Below are 17,769 nucleotides of genomic sequence, written 5' to 3' on the forward strand. Positions count from 1 at the left end.
AAACTTTTGGAATGCATGATTAGAAGAAGGTGAATAGATGCCATTTAAAGGTGAATAGATGCCACTAAAGAGATGCCTCTTTAGTACAAAAAGTGCTTCAGTATTTTCTCTATTTCTCCAGGCCCTGCCCAAACTACAATGACTTTTGAAAACATGTTGTGCTGTGACATCTGATGATGACCATGTGGTTGTTCAAAGATTTCTTATCCCTGCCACATATGGTAGGCACAGAAGGAAGAGGGAATTATAATCACAAAAGAAAGCACCTTTACTCTCTGCTTTTTGAGATCTTTTTCCCCAAGCAAGAAGACCATTGTTCAACGAACTATCCCCCCTTGGCACAGAAACATTCCTAGATGTAATAATTTACATACTGGAATATAAAAGCCAGAAGTTTCTGAGTGTTCATCTTTAAATTTAAGGAAGCTGCTGCAAAGCAGGTCATAAAATATTGGGCTGAGCATGCAATTCATCTAAGTAACTCTCTATGAATTAAGAATGAGTTTTCTTCCTGAAACCAATTTCATATGAACTCTCTCATAAGCAATGATAATATAAAGTATGACTATATTGGAAAATGAAACAACATATATTGATTTTCTCGTGGGATTTTTCATACTAATGTCATTTCCATCTTGATATGTATTAATTAAAAATTTCCTAATGGACTTAGCAAGTAATGATAAGCTGCTTACTCGTGAGTACAAACAAATCCCTTTTCAAACAGGGTAGGAACAGTCTTTCGTTCACATGGTTTGCTTGTACCTGCAAGTAACCAACTTATCATTACTTACTAAGGCTGAGTCACAACACATAGAACAAGGGGAGACAGAAAGTAGATTCTATGAGATGTTACTACATGGCAAGTCCACTCATTAGGAAATTTTTAATTAATACATAATCAAAATGTAATCAAATGTAATTAGTTCCAACAGACCTGGCCAAGAAATCCGAATTACTTGCTGTATCCTAAAAGTGAATAGTTGTCTGTGACAACCAGCCACTCCCAAACCCCTACTATTTACTTCCCAGCCAGGGAGGGGCTAGCTAGCGTCCATGTCTGCTTTCATTTGAGACCCAGCTTATTGTTTTCCTTTGCTGTCCTCTCTTTTCCTCTCTGTGTATACGTGTGTCTGGGATGGGCCCCATCTGTTCTTTCCCCTCACTCAGCTCAGGCCCCAAAGACAGATGCCTCTCCACCTGGGGGAGGACGGAAGGCCCTGGTTCTGCCTCTGCCTCTGATGCTGCTTCCTCATCAGAGCCTTCCAAAGGCCCAAGCTCTCCCTCCACTTCCTCCTCATCTAACTCTGCAGCTAGCTCTGCTGGCAGTTGATGGGCCACAACACTAAGGCAAAGAACAATCTAAGAGTTAGATCCACTAATTTCAATATGACTTAGTCTCCAGATATGTATATTGGACAAAAGCAAATAAGATTAAGCAAAATATATATATTAGGATAAATCAAAAGTAACATTAATTAAGGAGGGAATCAGAGATTTCCATGATAAATGTGAGTTGCCACTTAAGAAAGTTCTTTCTTCTGTTTTCATCATGAAATCAATCTAAACAAAGGCTAAAACTTTGAAGACACATTTTATTTATTGAATGAATAACTTGAGTTTTTGAATTTATGATAGTCAGCAGTATAAATGTACTTGATAAACAAATAATCCAATTTTATGGATACACAAAATATTTAGCTCAATATATGAATCTGACTATGTCTAGTTTCGCTCATCACTAAGAGTGAATATTAAATTTCAAAGCATGCAGATCAATTATAAATAATTATCATTGTAACAGTTAAATCAAAATAACTGTTAGATCTAGTTTCAATCATACTTAGAATAAACTCATCAAAGTAAAATATCCATAAATAACTTATCATATTGCCTTTGAAAGATATCCAACCCAATTATTTTTTTCTCTGTTATACTTATTCTATATCTAAGAATTATTCATTTGTATCGAGTTCAGAATTCTCTTTACAAAATCTGGCAACTATATTTCAGGGCAAATTCCTACTTACCCTTGTTGTTTTCACTTTATTCCCAGATGAACAGCTCCATCCTTTTCGATCTGGGAGAACTTTGCATTCCTCCCCTTCAAGACATGGTTGCATATGGCACCACCATTTTTGTTCTACAATTGAGGCTAAAGAAGAGGAAGAGAAAAGCCTATTGTTTTTAATTAAATCTTTTTTGCCTTTATATCACAGAAACATTATACATGGTGAGAAATATTAATACTATACTGAGGTAATGTTTATATCCTACAGACATTGTATGTAGATGAACACTGGACTAAAACAGTATTTGATCTCATCCAACATGCTTTTTTTAAAGTTTGTAAGACATGTGTGTGCATTGTATGAGTAAATAATTCTTGGCTGGAATTGCTGTACCTTCTGATGTTTGCTCTTTGCATCAGAACAAAACAAAAGGTAGTCTGATGTCCAAATAAACAAAATAAACTTAACACAAATTCCTAGTGTAAAGGCTATATGGCCATTCATTTTTCATAAGAGCTTTATTTCATTGTCAGACTTCATCATTCATTTCAAAATTTCTAGTTACCTTTCATTTTAAGTATTTTCACCATACTCTCAAGCCTACTAATCAATATATATTGTTCAATTATTGTTTTCATTTAAAAGAATCAATCTTAGGAGAGCTACAACTCAAAAAGAAAAAACAAAGCATCAAAGATATCGCACCATCAACACAAGAAGGAGCTGCTCGAGTGGTACCTGCTACCTGCCCAGGAAAGCAGGAGCACTTGACTGTCTGTGATCTTTCTTCTATTTTGTTCTTATTACAACATCGGTGGAGAGCCACCACTTCACAAGTTCCAGTTTTAACATGATGAGCTGTAAAAAGAAGATGTTGAGAGAAGTAACGATTCAACATAATTAAGGAGAACACACAAACTGGAAGTTACCAGCATTGCAAAGCATTAGAAATACTAATGAATGGGTCTTTTTCTTATCCCTAAACTGAAACATTTATAACTCTTTAGGGCTCAAAAAAGGAAAGGAAGGGTGTTCATTTGGCCTATGTCACTGTGTAGCAAAAAAGCAAATTAAAATTAGCAACATCATCAAGAAACCAAACCACATCAATTTTCTGTTTAGCGATCTTCAAGCTAGACAAAGATTTTGCTCATCTGAAATGTGTAGAATGTTACACAAGAATCCTTGCATTTTAATGGTTGTAAAAATACAGTAATTACCTAATTGATACATCTCTCTAAAACCTGTTGCTTAAAGCCCATTATTCTTCAAACTAGTAGGACTAGCTCTGAGCACATCAGTCAAGCACCTCTGCATTTAGAATAGAATAGAATTTTATTGGCCAAGTGTGACTGGACACACAAGGAATTTGTCTTGGTGCATATGCTCTCAGTGTTACATAAAAGAAAAGATACGTTCATCAAGGTACAACATTTACAACACAATTGATGATCAATATATCAATATAAATCATAAGGATTGCCAGCAACAAGTTATAATCATACAGTCATAAGTGGAAAGAGATTGGTGATGGGAACTATGAAACGATTAATAGTAGTGCAGATTCAGTAAATAGTCTGACAGTGTTGAGGGAATTATTTGTTTAGCAGAGTGATGGCCTTCGGGAAAAAACTGTTCTTGTGTCTAGTTGTTCTGGTGTGCAGTGCTCTATAGCGTCGTTTGAGGTAGGAGTTGAAACAGTTTATGTCCAGGATGCGAGGGATCTGCAAATATTTTCACGGCCCTCTTCTTGATTCGTGCAGTATACAGGCCCTCAATGGAAGGCAAGTTGGTAGCAATTACTTTTTCTGCAGTTCTAATTATCCTCTGAAGTCTGTGTTTTTCTTGTTGGGTTGCAGAACCGAACCAGACAGTTATAGAGGTGCAAATGACAGACTCAATAATTCCTCTGTAGAATTGGATCAGCAGCTCCTTGGGCAGTTTGAGCTTACTGAGTTGGCGCAGAAAGAACATTCTTTGTTGTCCTTTTTTAATGATGTTTTTGATGTTAGCTGTCCATTTGAGATCTTGCGATATGATAGAACCCAGAAATTTGAAGGTTTCTACTGTTGATACTGTGTTGTCAAGTATTGTGAGAGGTGGAAGTATGGAAGGGTTTTTCCTAAAGTCTACCACCATTTCTACGGTTTTGAGTGTGTTCAGTTCCAGATTGTTTTGGTTGCACCACAAGGCTAGTCGTTCGACCTCTCGTCTATATGCGGATTCGTCATTGTCTCGAATGAGACCAATCACTGTTGTGTCATCTGCGAACTTCAGTAGCTTAACAAATGGATCATTGGAGATGCAGTCATTGGTATACAGAGAGAAGAGAAGTGGGGAGAGCACACAGCCTTGGGGCGCCCCTGTGCTAATTGTACAGGTATTTGATGTGATCTTGCTTAGCTTCACCTGCTGCTTCCTGTTTGTTAGGAAGCTTGTGATCCACTTACAAGTCTGTTCCGGTACCTGTAGCTGGTTTAGCTTAGTTAGAAGAATGTCTGGAATGATGGTATTGAATGCTGAACTAAAGTCTACAAAAAGGACCCTTGCATAGGTCTTTGGAGACTCAAGATGTTGTAGGATGTAGTGCAGAGCCATATTAACAGCATCATCTGTTGATCTATTTGCTCGGTATGCAAATTGCAAGGGGTCTAAGAGCGGATTCGTGATGGTTTTCAGGTAGGAAAGCACTAGCCTTTCAAAGGTTTTCATGACTACAGATGTTAGAGCAACTGGTCTGTATCCAGTCCTCTCTACCATTACGAGTTTCCCATTTTTTCCCTCTCTCTCAGATAATCAGTGAGTATTTTGTGGTTCATGGGTTTCCTCTATCATCTTGTTTGGAATTCCATCATGAATGGTAGTGTTTCTTTAATTTTCTCAGTGGTCTCAGAAATTTGATGGAAATCCACTTACTACAGGCAGCTGGCTTCCAGGTTTTCTAATAATATATGTAATTATCTCTGAAGGTAGAATAACTAATATGATGCTAATTGAATTATCATTAGTAAGTTACAACTTTGCTGCAACAAAGATTTAAGAATACGGTGGCATATATATGTAGCCCTTTAAGACAAACAGATTGCAGTAGTTTAGAAAGTTTCAATTTCTCAACAAATGTTTATTACAAAATAAAAATAATCTAGTTTTTCTTCAGATTATGTAGTTTTTTCCATTTACCAAAAGAATAAATAAATAAATCCAGACTACTAGACTAACAAAGAAATACAGAAATTTCTGAATGTTAATGAATAAAGAATCATTATTCTTGATAATTTCCATCCGGTAGTCTTATCTTGAAATGAAAGGTTTAAATGCAGCAACTGATACTTAACAGAATTGCTTAAGAATACTAGATATAAAGGGTGGAGCAAAGCAGGCAATCTATGAAACTACATGGAAGAGTCCAAGAGTTTCTGTTTTTTTGAGGGGGGGTTGTCCTGATTATTAAGATTATACAAGCACACATATACCTACATATTACTTAAAATGCTATGTTAAACTTATTTAATGGTCCCATACTATATCTTGTGTATGCTCTCACTGCAAAATACCAGAAAAAGTTCAAATATGGATTTTGAGGGCTGCTTTTGAAGGCTCTTTGAGCTTTGACTGTCTATCTCTAACTTAATAAAACCAACTTTTATAGTTCAGCTTTGTTAGTATTTCTTAATTATACTGTTTAAACTCTCTAAACCAAATACAATTTTTCTTTGAAACATGTAAGAGATTAATATTCAATACACTGAATAAAACTGACAATAGGAAATAAAATATATTCAGACACTATCAGTATTGCTTCTGGTTCAAGGTGAATATTAATCAAGTTTCCAAAGAAGTTTAAGATAGCAATTGATGCATCAGATCATTTGGGGGGGGGGATCTGCCTTAAAAATTATACTTCTGTGAAATAAAAAACAACAATGGTAACTTTTATTTAAAAAGAAAAGTAGAAAAGAAAGATAGTCACCATGAATAAATCACAATCACATTTGCATTTGAATTTTCTGATTTACTATCTGAAAACTTTAAACTGAAACTTATGAAGCATTTCTAGCAAAAGTTGACAGAGATAGTGTGAAAATGGATACAATATTTAACTCATGAAAATAAAGGAAGCTTAGATAACAGAAGAAATAGAATGACATTTGTTACATAAAACTACTTTGGTCTCTGAAATGTTGATCTCATAGTTAGATTTTTTTTTTATTTTATTTTGTCACAACATTATATACAAGCACATACAATGAAAGGAAACAATAGGACAGGAACAGTGGGCACTTTTGTGCACTTATGCACGCCCCTTATAGTCCTCTTAGGAATGGGGTGAGATCAGTGGTGGGATTCAAGTAATTTAACAACCAATTCTCTGCCCTAACAATTTCTTCCAACAGCCAGTTTGCCAAACTGCTCAGAAAGTTAATAACCAGTTCTTCCGAAGTGGTGCAAACCGGCTGAATCCCACCACTGGGTGAGGTCAATGGTAGACAGTTTTTGGTTAAAGCTTTTGGGAGTTTGAGAAGAGACCACAGAGTCAGGTAATATATTCCAAGCATTAACAACTCTGTTACAAAAGTCATATTTTCTGCGTTCAAGATTGAAGCGCTTAACATTAAATTTGAATCTATTGTTTGCTCTTGCATTATTGCGATTCAAGCTGAAGTAGTCTTTAACAGGAAGGTTATTGCAATCGATGATTCTGTGTGTTAAACACAGGTCTTGTCGGAGTCGGCGGAGTTCTAAGTTTTCTAATCCCAGGATTTCAAGTCTGGTGGTATAAGCATTTTGTTGTTTACAGAGGAGCGGGGAACTCTTCTTGTAAAATACTTCTGGACTCGTTCAATTGTATTAATATCAGAGATGTGGTATGGTTTCCAGACAGGTGAGCTGTATTCAAGAATAGGTCTAGCAAATGTTTTGTATGCTCTGGTTAGTGGTGTAGAGTTTTTGGAAAAGAAGCTACGCAAAATTAGGTTTACAACTCTTAGAACCTTTTTTGCTATGTAGTTGCAGTGGGCTTTGGCACTTAGATCATTTGATATGAAAACTCCAAGGTCTTTTACAGGGTGGGGGGGTCATCTATAAGGTAATGTCCATCAAGCTTGTACTTAGTGTTTGGGTTCTTTTTTCCAATATATAAGACTGAGCATTTGCTGGTTGAGATTTGGAATTGCCAAGTTTTAGATCAATCGGATACAAAATCAAGGTCTTTTTGAAGGGTAGTAGTATTGTTGGTGGTATTAAATAGTTGACATTTCACAGGTTGACAAAAAAAATCTAACTCAACTACAATATCTTAGTTATTTTCTCTTTTTAAGCCTGAACATACCAACCAGCTATGTGATGCAAACCTCTATATGTGGATAATTCTCTTCACTCTCCTCCCCTCCTAAAAATACATCCATTATTGGGCATTACAGATTACTTACTGTTCAGCCCTTTTTCCTTATTCTGTATTTGACCACTTTTCTGTAAGAGCCCAGAAACAGATGCCAATGATGGGCTGAGACTATACCAACCACTACAGAACTTAAATGCAAGCTAATAAATGCAAGAAGCATTGTAAACAAAATGCCTGAATTTCTCCTTTTGTTAAATACTGGTACATTTGACATTATATTTCTATGCAAAACATGGCTGAACTCATCCCTCCCAGACTCCATCATTTCAGACAGAGAATATCATGTTTTCCGATCCGATCGCGAAACCTGCAGAGGAGGTGGAATGGCTATCTTTTACAAAAAGTCACTGAATCTAAAAACTATTCAAGTTGCACATAAACTCACTCTTCCAGAAACTATTGTCTGTGAACTGTCCCTTAACACCACACTTCACTTCTTGCTATGCTACAGAGCCCCCGACTACAACATTGCACATGCAAACATGTTAACTACACTACTAACATGGGCTGCCTCTTGCCCTTATCCTCTCATCTTCCTGGGTGACCTCAACCTACCTCTTATTAATTGATAACAAACGAATGTACAACTGAACCCATCCATACTATCCTGTATAATGCTGTTACAAATCTAGGTCTTGAACAACTAGTAACTAACAATACAAGACTCAACAACTGCCTTGACCTCATCTTCTGCAACAACGCAAACTCAATTTATGCACTACAAATAAAAGAACCCTTTTCCAACAGTGACCACAGCATGAAAGACTTTTGTCTCAATATACGATCTTACAATAATCTCCATAATAATGGTATACCAAACTACAATTTCAAAAATGCCAACTATGATTTTATAGACACCGACCTCTCATCTCTTGACTGGCAACATCTATTCTCTAACTGTATCACTACTGAAGACCACGATAGTGTTTTCCTACTTGAAGTCAATAGAGTCATTAAACTATACGTAGCATAAACCACCACCAAAATCAGGAAAAACAAATTACCCATTTCAATAAAAAAAGCTCCAATCCAAAAAATAAAATCCCTCTGACGAAAAAACCAAAACTGGCTATGTAGCCAAATTTAAAAACCACTACAAAAATATATATACCACCAAATAAAGACTGAATGCACCAATTACCACATCAAACAAGAAGAAGACCTTCTGCGCACAAAATCCAATCGCGCTTTCTATAATTTTGTAAACAACAAACTTAAAGACTCGAGATCCATCCCACCCCTAAAAGGATCTAACAGTAAAGAATGTAATGATAAAACAGTTAAAGCAAACCTCTTTAACACATTCTTCAACTCAGTCTTTGTTAACAATAATGGCTCATACCCAAAATTCCCCACTCGTACCAACAATGATTACAACGATCTAACACAAATAGATTTCACAGAAGATAATGTTGAAAAGGCCCTTCGCAGACTGAAACCATCTCTACCTATTGGACCTTATGGTCTATGTGCATACTTCTTAAAAAAGCTTTCCACTGTTATAGCAAAACCCCTAAGCATAATCTTTGAAAAATCTTTCAGGACCAGCTGTCAGCCTCCGCTTATTGTTTTAAGAGTATGTTTACTTAGTAGAGTGTTTAATTGTTTTATTATTTCGTTAAAGGTTTTATTGCTACTGATTGTCATGCATGATTTATGGGGGAAGGGGAGTTTGTAGTTCTGTAAGCGTAGGCTGTCATTTCAGGGAGAAGGAGAGATAAGGATTCAAACAGAGTGGGCGGGCAAGTGTAACAAGTCCTGCATACTTTGCATTCCAACCAGAAGATAGACAGAGGGATAACATCGGAAGTAAAGCACCACGTGGCCAAGGAGGAGAAGGACACTGGACTACTGACTGAACTCTGGAGGGAGAAGGGTTCAAGAGAGGATATACTTTTGTACAGTAGTAGTACACCTGGGAGCTGCTTAAATCCACAAGGTATTAAAGCTGACAAGTTGGAGACCCCTGATTTACCTAAGATGGCGCCGACAAAGGCTGCCTCGGTGAAATGCTCTCTAATTGTTTCTTTATTTCTAATTGTTCTCTGTGACTCACTACGGATTTCCTACTCACGAGACCATCTGCTAAAAATTAAGGAACATTTCTTTAAGGAGCAGCTTTCTTTAATCTCACCCCCGCCTGTCTTTACAAACACGGAGGAGATTCTAACACAGGAGGAGGCAATTCCCACGGAGCCATGGATTACTAAAACCAAACGACGGAAACGAAGGAAACGAGGTAAACGATCTGGGATCTTAATCAAGCTAAGAACTCGCACTAAAACTCCTCTGCCTTCAATTTTCCTAACAAATATACGCTCACTTGCAAATAAGATGGATGAAATACTCCTCTTAAACAAATACTATTCTGATTTTCGCAATTCAGCAGTCCTATGCTTCTCTGAAACCTGGTTAAATGAATCAATTGAAAATAGCAGCCTGAACATTCCAGGATTTCAAATTGAACGATCAGACAGGATTCCAGAAACATCTGGTAAAAGAAAGGAGGAGGCTTATGCCTATATATTAATTCAACCTGGTGTCAAGATTTTAACATAATTTACAAATTCTGTGACAACAATTTAGAGACTCTAATTATCAACTGCAAACCTTACTATTCGCCTCGTGAATTTTCCTCATTTCTTCTAATTGCTGTTTATGTCCCACCACAAGCCTGTGTAAACGAGGCATTACGAACTCTAGCTGACCAAATCATGGAGGCTGAAGCCAAACACCCTGATTCACTGGCCATTGTTTTGGGAGATCTAAACAAGGCAAACTTAAGGAAAGAACTACCAAAATACTTTCAGCATGTCAATTGTCCCACCAGAGGCAAGAATACTCTAGACCACTGCTACACAACACTAAAAGATGCCTATCGGTCTTTACCACGTGCAGCTGTAGGACACTCTGATCATTGCATGATTCACCTTGTACCTGCTTACAGGCAAAGACTTAAAGCCATAAAACCAATAATTAAATCAGTGAAAACCTGGACGGAGGAATCAGAATTAAAGCTACAGGCATGTTTTGACTGCACTGATTGGAATATTTTTAAAGATACCTCTGCAGACCTGGATGAACTCACAGATACTGTAACATCATATGTCAGCTTCTGTGAAGACCTATGTGTACCTACAAGGAACTTGCGAATACACAGTAATAACAAACCTTGGCTTACATCTAAACTTAAGCAGCTACGACATTCCAAAGAGGAAGTCTACAGAAAAGGTGATAAAATGCTGTTCAATCAGGCCAGAAATGCACTAACAAGGGAGATAAGAGCAGCAAAAAGAAGCTACTCTGAAAAACTAAAGAATCAATTTTCAGCAAATGAACCAGCAAACATGTGGAAAACTCTTAAAAATATCACCGGCTATGGCAAACCTCCTTCCCAGGCTGAAGGTAATCAACAACTGGCAGATGACCTGAATGAGTTTTACTGCAGGTTTGAAAGGAAACTACAGCCACCTATCTCCACAACCCCCATCTCAGACACACCAACAACAGCCAAGCCTCCTACAACTGACCCCATTTCATTGGGTTCACAACCCCTAGTGATCACAGAAAAGGAAGTGCAGGACCTATTTCACAGACAAAAGCCAGGAAAAGCTCCAGGCCCAGACAAGATAACTCCTTCTTGCTTAAAAGTCTGTGCTGACCAATTGGCCCCATCTTCACCCATATTTTCAATAAATCACTAGAGATGTGCTATGTTCCTTCTTGCTTCAAACGCCTACCATCATCCCAGTGCGAAGAAGCCCACCATCAAGGAACTGAATGACTACAGACCAGTTGCTCTAACATCTGTAGTCATGAAAACCTTTGAAAGGCTAGTGCTTTCCTACCTGAAAACCATCACGAATCCGCTCTTAGACCCCTTGCAATTTGCATACCGAGCAAATAGATCAACAGATGATGCTGTTAATATGGCTCTGCACTACATCCTACAACATCTTGAGTCTCCAAAGACCTATGCAAGGGTCCTTTTGTAGACTTTAGTTCAGCATTCAATACCATCATTCCAGACATTCTTCTAACTAAGCTAAACCAGCTACAGGTACGGAACAGACTTGTAAGTGGATCACAAGCTTCCTAACAAACAGGAAGCAGCAGGTGAAGCTAAGCAAGATCACATCAAATACCTGTACAATTAGCACAGGGGCCCCCAAGGCTGTGCTCTCCCACTTCTCTTCTCTCTGTATACCAATGACTGCATCTCCAATGATCCATCTGTTAAGCTACTGAAGTTCGCAGATGACACAACAGTGATTGGTCTCATTCGAGACAATGACGAATCCGCATATAGACGAGAGGTCGAGCGACTAGCCTTGTGGTGCAACCAAAACAATCTGGAACTGAACACACTCAAAACCGTAGAAATGGTGGTAGACTTTAGGAAAAACCCTTCCATACTTCCACCTCTCACAATACTTGACAACACAGTATCAACAGTAGAAACCTTCAAATTTCTGGGTTCTATCATATCGCAAGATCTCAAATGGACAGCTAACATCAAAACATCATTAAAAAAGGACAACAAAGAATGTTCTTTCTGCGCCAACTCAGTAAGCTCAAACTGCCCAAGGAGCTGCTGATCCAATTCTACAGAGGAATTATTGAGTCTGTCATTTGCACCTCTATAACTGTCTGGTTCGGTTCTGCAACCCAACAAGAAAAACACAGACTTCAGAGGATAATTAGAACTGCAGAAAAAATAATTGCTACCAACTTGCCTTCCATTGAGGACCTGTATACTGCACGAATCAAGAAGAGGGCCGTGAAAATATTTGCAGCACCCTCCCATCCTGGACATAAACTGTTTCAACTCCTACCCTCAAAACGACGCTATAGAGCACTGCACACCAGAACAACTAGACACAAGAACAGTTTTTTCCCGAAGGCCATCACTCTGCTAAACAAATAATTCCCTCAACACTGTCAGACTATTTACTGAATCTGCACTACTATTAATCGTTTCATAGTTCCCATCACCAATCTCTTTCCACTTATGACTGTATGACTACAACTTGTTGCTGGCAATCCTTATGATTTATATTGATATATTGATCATCAATTGTGTTGTAAATGTTGTACCTGATGAACGTATCTTTTCTTTTATGTACACTGAGAGCATATGCACCAAGACAAATTCCTTGTGTGTCCAATCACACTTGGCCAATAAAATTCTATTCTATTCTATTCTATTCTATTCTAGTAATTAGTTTCAGTTCTAGCTTTGCTTTCCTTGCTATCGGACATGCTTAGTAAAAATTACCAATATCTATAATCTTATGGAATTGGGTCTTTATTTTCTTAAGCAGTGATCGGAGGCAAGCTGACATTAAGCTAGAACTCGGTACTGGAACAATATCTAAGATGTTACATTAATTATCAACAAGATAATTGGGCAGACCTACTACCTTTTGCTGAAGTAGCCTACAATAATTCTGTTCACAGCACTACTGGGTTCACCCCATTCAAAGTGGCTTCAGGTCAAGAACTTGTTCCCATTCCTGAACTCCCCAAAGAAAAACCATCAATTCTACCACTGGTTGAATGGATAGAACAATTGCAAAGTACATGGAAAATAACACGCAATACAATAGAAGATGCATATCGCGCACACAAGAAACAAGCAGATAAAAAGCGAGCTCCAGAGAAAAAATTCCAAGTAGGAGATAAAGTTTACTTATCCACTAAATATTTGCAAACTACACAGAAATCAAAGAAACTTGGACCTAAATATGTGGGACTGTTCCCCATTGTGAAAATCATTAATCATTAAGACTGTCCAACTAGAACTACCAAAAACTTTGAGGAGAATTCACCCGGTTTTCCATGTTAGCTTGGTGAAACCTGAACACACATCCCATCTGAGAACAAACCCTACTAAACCCCCAGTACCGATCCTCATAGAAGGAGAAGTGTAGTGTTAATACCACTTTATAATGCCTTGATAAGGCCACACTTGGAATATTGCATTCAGTTTTGGTCGCCATGATGTAAAAAAGATGTTGAGACTCTAGAAAGAGTGCAGAGAAGAGCAACAAAGATGATTAGGGGACTAGAGGCTAAAACATATGAAGAACGGTTGCACGAACTCGGTTTGCCTAGTTTAACGAAAAGAAGGATAGGGAAGACATGATAGCAGTGTTCCAATATCTCAGGGGTTGCCACAAAGAAGAGGGAGTCAATCTATTCTACAAAGCACCTGAGGGTAGAACAAGAAGCAATGGGTGGAAACTAATCAAGGAGAGATGCAACTTAGAACTAAGGAAAAATTTCCTGACAGTTAGAACAATTAATCAGTGGAACAACTTGCCTCCAGAAGTTGTAAATGCTCCAACACTGGAAATTTTTAAGAAAATGTTGGATAACCATTTGTCTGAAATGGTGTAGGGTTTCCTGCCTGAGCAGGGGGTTGGACTAGAAGACCTCCAAGGTCCCTTCCAACTCTGTTATTATATTATATAACAACATTTTGAGGTTAAGGAAATCCTAGACTCTAGAAAACATAGAAATAAAATCCAATATTTGGTAGCTTGGAAACATTTTCCTTTATCCCAGGCAGAATGGGTGAACAAAGAAGATGTTCGCGCTCCCAAAAAGCTAGCGCAATTTTATAACAAATATCCTGATAAATCTTAACACTTCTCTTTTTCTTTTCTAGGACTAACATCCTTTTTCGAAGGAGGGCCAAATGTCAGCCTCTGCTTATTGTTTTAAGAGTATATTTACTTAGTAGAGTGTTTAACTGTTTTATTACTTTGTTAAAGGTTTTATTGCTACTGATTGTCATGCATGATTTATGGGGGAAGGGGAGTTTGTAGTTCTGTAAGCGTTGGCTGTCATTTCAGGGAGAAGGAGAGATAAGGATTCAAACAGACTTGGTGGGCAAGTGTAACGAGTGCTGCATACTTTGCATTCTAACCAGAAGATAGACAGAGGGATAACATCGGAAGTAAAGCACCACGTGGCCATGGAGGAGAAGGACACTGGACTACTGACTGTTTGAACGCGAGGGAGGAGGGTTCAAGAGAGGATATACTTTTGTACAGTAGTAATTAGTTTTAGTTCTAGCTTTGCTTTCCTTGCTATTGGACATGCTTAGTAAAAATTACCAATATCTATAATCTTATGGAGTTGGGTCTTTATTTTCTTAAGCAGTGATCGGAGGCAAGCTGACACTAGCTCCCTTCCCAAACTATGGTCATTAGCCACGGTCATCCCTGTCTTCAAAAAAGGAGACCCCAGCCTAGTTGAAAATTACAGACCAATTTCTTTATGCTGCGTCACCTGCAAAGTAATGGAATCAATCATCAACCAATCAATCACCCGCCATCTTGAAACAAACAAACTACTCTCCAATAAACAATTTGGTTTCAGAAAAAAAATTATCCTGTAATTTACAACTTCTTCACTGCAAAAACATATGGACTACAAATCTTGATCAGGGCAAAGCAATAGATGCAATTTAAATAGACTTCTGTAAAGCTCTGACTCAGTGGTACATGACAAGCTTCTTCTAAAACTAAAATCCTACGGCATCTCTGGACCCCTCCATAATTGGATAACAGCGTTCCTGTCAAACAGACAACAAGTCGTCAAAATAGGCAGTGCCCTATCAAATCCCGCTCCTGTCAATAGCGGTGTCCCCCAAGGCAGCGTTCTAGGACCAACACTCTTCATATTATACATTAACGACCTCTGTGACCATATTATAAGTAATTTTGTTCTCTTCGCCGATGATGTTAAACTATTTAACACTACCAACAATGCGGCTACCCTTCAAAAAGACCTTGACTTTGTGTCGGAATGGTCAAAAAATTGGCAACTCCAAATCTCAACCAGCAAATGCTCTGTCTTACACATTGGAAAAAAGAATCAGAACACTAAATACAAGCTTGATGGACATTACCTTGTAGATGACCCTCACCCCATCAAAGACCTTGGAGTTTTCATATCAAACGATCTAAGTGCCAAAGCCCACTGCAACTACATCGCCAAAAAGGCTCTAAGAGTTGTAAACCTAATCTTGCATAGCTTCTTCTCCAGAAATATTACACTACTAACCAGAGCATATAAAACATTTGCTAGACCAATTCTCGAATACAGCTCACCTGTCTGGAACCCACACCTCATTTCGGACATTAATACAATTGAGTGTGTCCAGAAATATTTTACAAGAAGAATATTCCACTCCTCTGATCATAACAAAATACCTTATGCCACCAGACTTGAAATCCTGGGTTTAGAAAATTTACTAATCTGCCGCATTCGGCATGACCTGAGTTTAACTCATAAAATCATCTGCTACAATGTCCTTCCTGTCGAAGACTACTTCAGCTTCAATCGCAACAATACACGAGCACACAATAGATTTAAACTTAATGTGAACCGCTCCAATCTTGTTTGTAGAAAATATGACTTCAGTAACAGAGTTGTTAATGCCTGGAATGCACTACCTGACTCTGTGGTCTCTTCCCAAAATCCTCAAAGCTTTAACCAAAGACTATCTACTATTGACTTCACCCCATTCCTAAGAGGTCTGTAAGGGGCGTGCATAAGAGCACCAGCGTGCCTACCATTCCTGTCCTAATGTTCCCTTTGATTGTATCCAATTTGTATGGTTATTTCATGCTTATACTTATATATACTGTTGATTTTGACAAATAAATTAATAAATAAATATAAAAGTCCACATCAAAAAAAGAAGTCAAGAACTGGTCAGGCACACTATGAACTCTATGAACAAGCCCACCTCCGCTCCCCATTATGAAGCATAAAAATAATCCCTTCCCATCTTCAGTTTTGTCAGAGATTAAACCAGACTGAAAGTTCATCTGTGAATTTATTTGCTTTTTTTAAATCAGAGTTTCTATATGAACTCTTTATTTAGAAATATTACATGGTTTATATCTTTTGTTCATGTTCCCATATCCTGGAAAAAGAGAAGTTGAAATAACATTTGTTTCCTTGATGCAGCATATTCAACAGATTTTTCATGTGAGTGAAGTAATCTGCGCCACAGCAATTAGCTTCCGAAGATTATTTGAAATAATATAGTATAATAGTAGTATAATAATTAAGTATAATGAATATAACACTATGTGGTTCATAGAGCAAGTTCTCCTATATTGCCTTTTATGGAGGCACACCACCACAAGAAGGGTACCTGGTTGAATCCAAGATGCAGTATTTTATTCAGGTTCATGAAGGATAGTAAAGAGACTTCATATTTCCTCCCCCAAATAAACCCAAAATGCTTCTATAGCCCTTAGAAACTGTTAATGAATAGCTTACAATGGTCAGCTTGCCAAATCTGTTGCATTATGTCAGGAATAAATCTCATTCATCATCCTGTCTCCACACCACCAGTTATTGCCATCTATATAGGAAGACTTTTGTCTCCTTGGCAAACAGTCAAGGAAAACTGCTTTGTAATTGTATTATCAGGATAGAAAGTTCCTAATGTCCCACAGAAATGATACAGATATCCCAAGTTGGTCTTCTAAATACAGAAATAAATTTCATGTTAAATTAACTCAGCTAAGTGGAAATAGCTGCATTAATAGAAAACTGGCGCGAATTTATCACAACAAATTTAGATTCATCATAATCAACTACCGTATATACTCGAATATAAGCCGATCCGAGTATAAGCCGAGGTCCCCAATTTTACCCCAAAAACTGGGGTAAACTGGGGACTCGAGTATAAGCCGAGGGTGGGAAATGAGGCACCTACCGGTTGGGGAAACCCTCCCTCCCTCAGCTGAGAAGGCTGGCGGCTCCCCCGCCCCGCCCTCTCACTGCACCGGCAGTGAGAGGTAAAATGTGAAAAAAAGAAAAAAAAAAACTCGAGTATAAGCCGTATATACTCGAGTATAAGCCGAGGGGCTTAAAAAAAAAACAACTTGAGTATAAGCCGTATAGACCCGAGTATAAGCCGAGGGGACGTTTTTCAGCACAAAAAATGTGCTGAAAAACTCGGCTTATACTCGAGTATATACGGTATACAAAACCACCAAAATTAGCGAGAGCAATAAAGTACTTTCTTTATTGTACTTTCTTTATTTAGAGAATGTGTATGGCAAAGTGAACAGGCTTGTTGTATGGAAAATTCTATGTGAATATGGAGTTGGAGGTTGATTGCTAATAGAATAATAAGTAACAAACCAATGTTTTTTGTTTAAGAATAAACAAAGTTATATGCTATGTTCTTAATTAAATAGTACTTCAATGTATTTCAGGATACATATTAAGGAATACTTGTGGAGTTGTTCAAGGTATGCTGAGAAAATACATATACTTTTGAATAAAACTGTATTGTTAGCTGGGAATCCAAATGATTTA

The 17,769-nt window shown here is 37.8% G+C and overlaps 1 protein-coding gene across 2 annotated transcripts in view; it reads right to left on the bottom strand.

The window, feature by feature from the left end:
- The window catches only part of TAFA2 (TAFA chemokine like family member 2), a 260,472-nt gene that overhangs the window by 60,343 nt on the left and 182,360 nt on the right, over positions 1 to 17,769 (bottom strand). For both annotated transcript variants that reach the window (XM_058191120.1, XM_058191121.1), the window contains exons 3-4: positions 2,718 to 2,870; positions 2,031 to 2,155 (exon numbers count right to left, since the gene is read on the bottom strand). In XM_058191120.1, the coding sequence (XP_058047103.1) occupies positions 2,031 to 2,155; positions 2,718 to 2,870 (278 nt within the window). The remainder of the gene's footprint in view (positions 1 to 2,030; positions 2,156 to 2,717; positions 2,871 to 17,769) is intronic.

The sequence above is a fragment of the Ahaetulla prasina genome, chromosome 7 (assembly GCF_028640845.1).
Source record: "Ahaetulla prasina isolate Xishuangbanna chromosome 7, ASM2864084v1, whole genome shotgun sequence".
Lineage (NCBI taxonomy): Eukaryota > Metazoa > Chordata > Lepidosauria > Squamata > Colubridae > Ahaetulla > Ahaetulla prasina.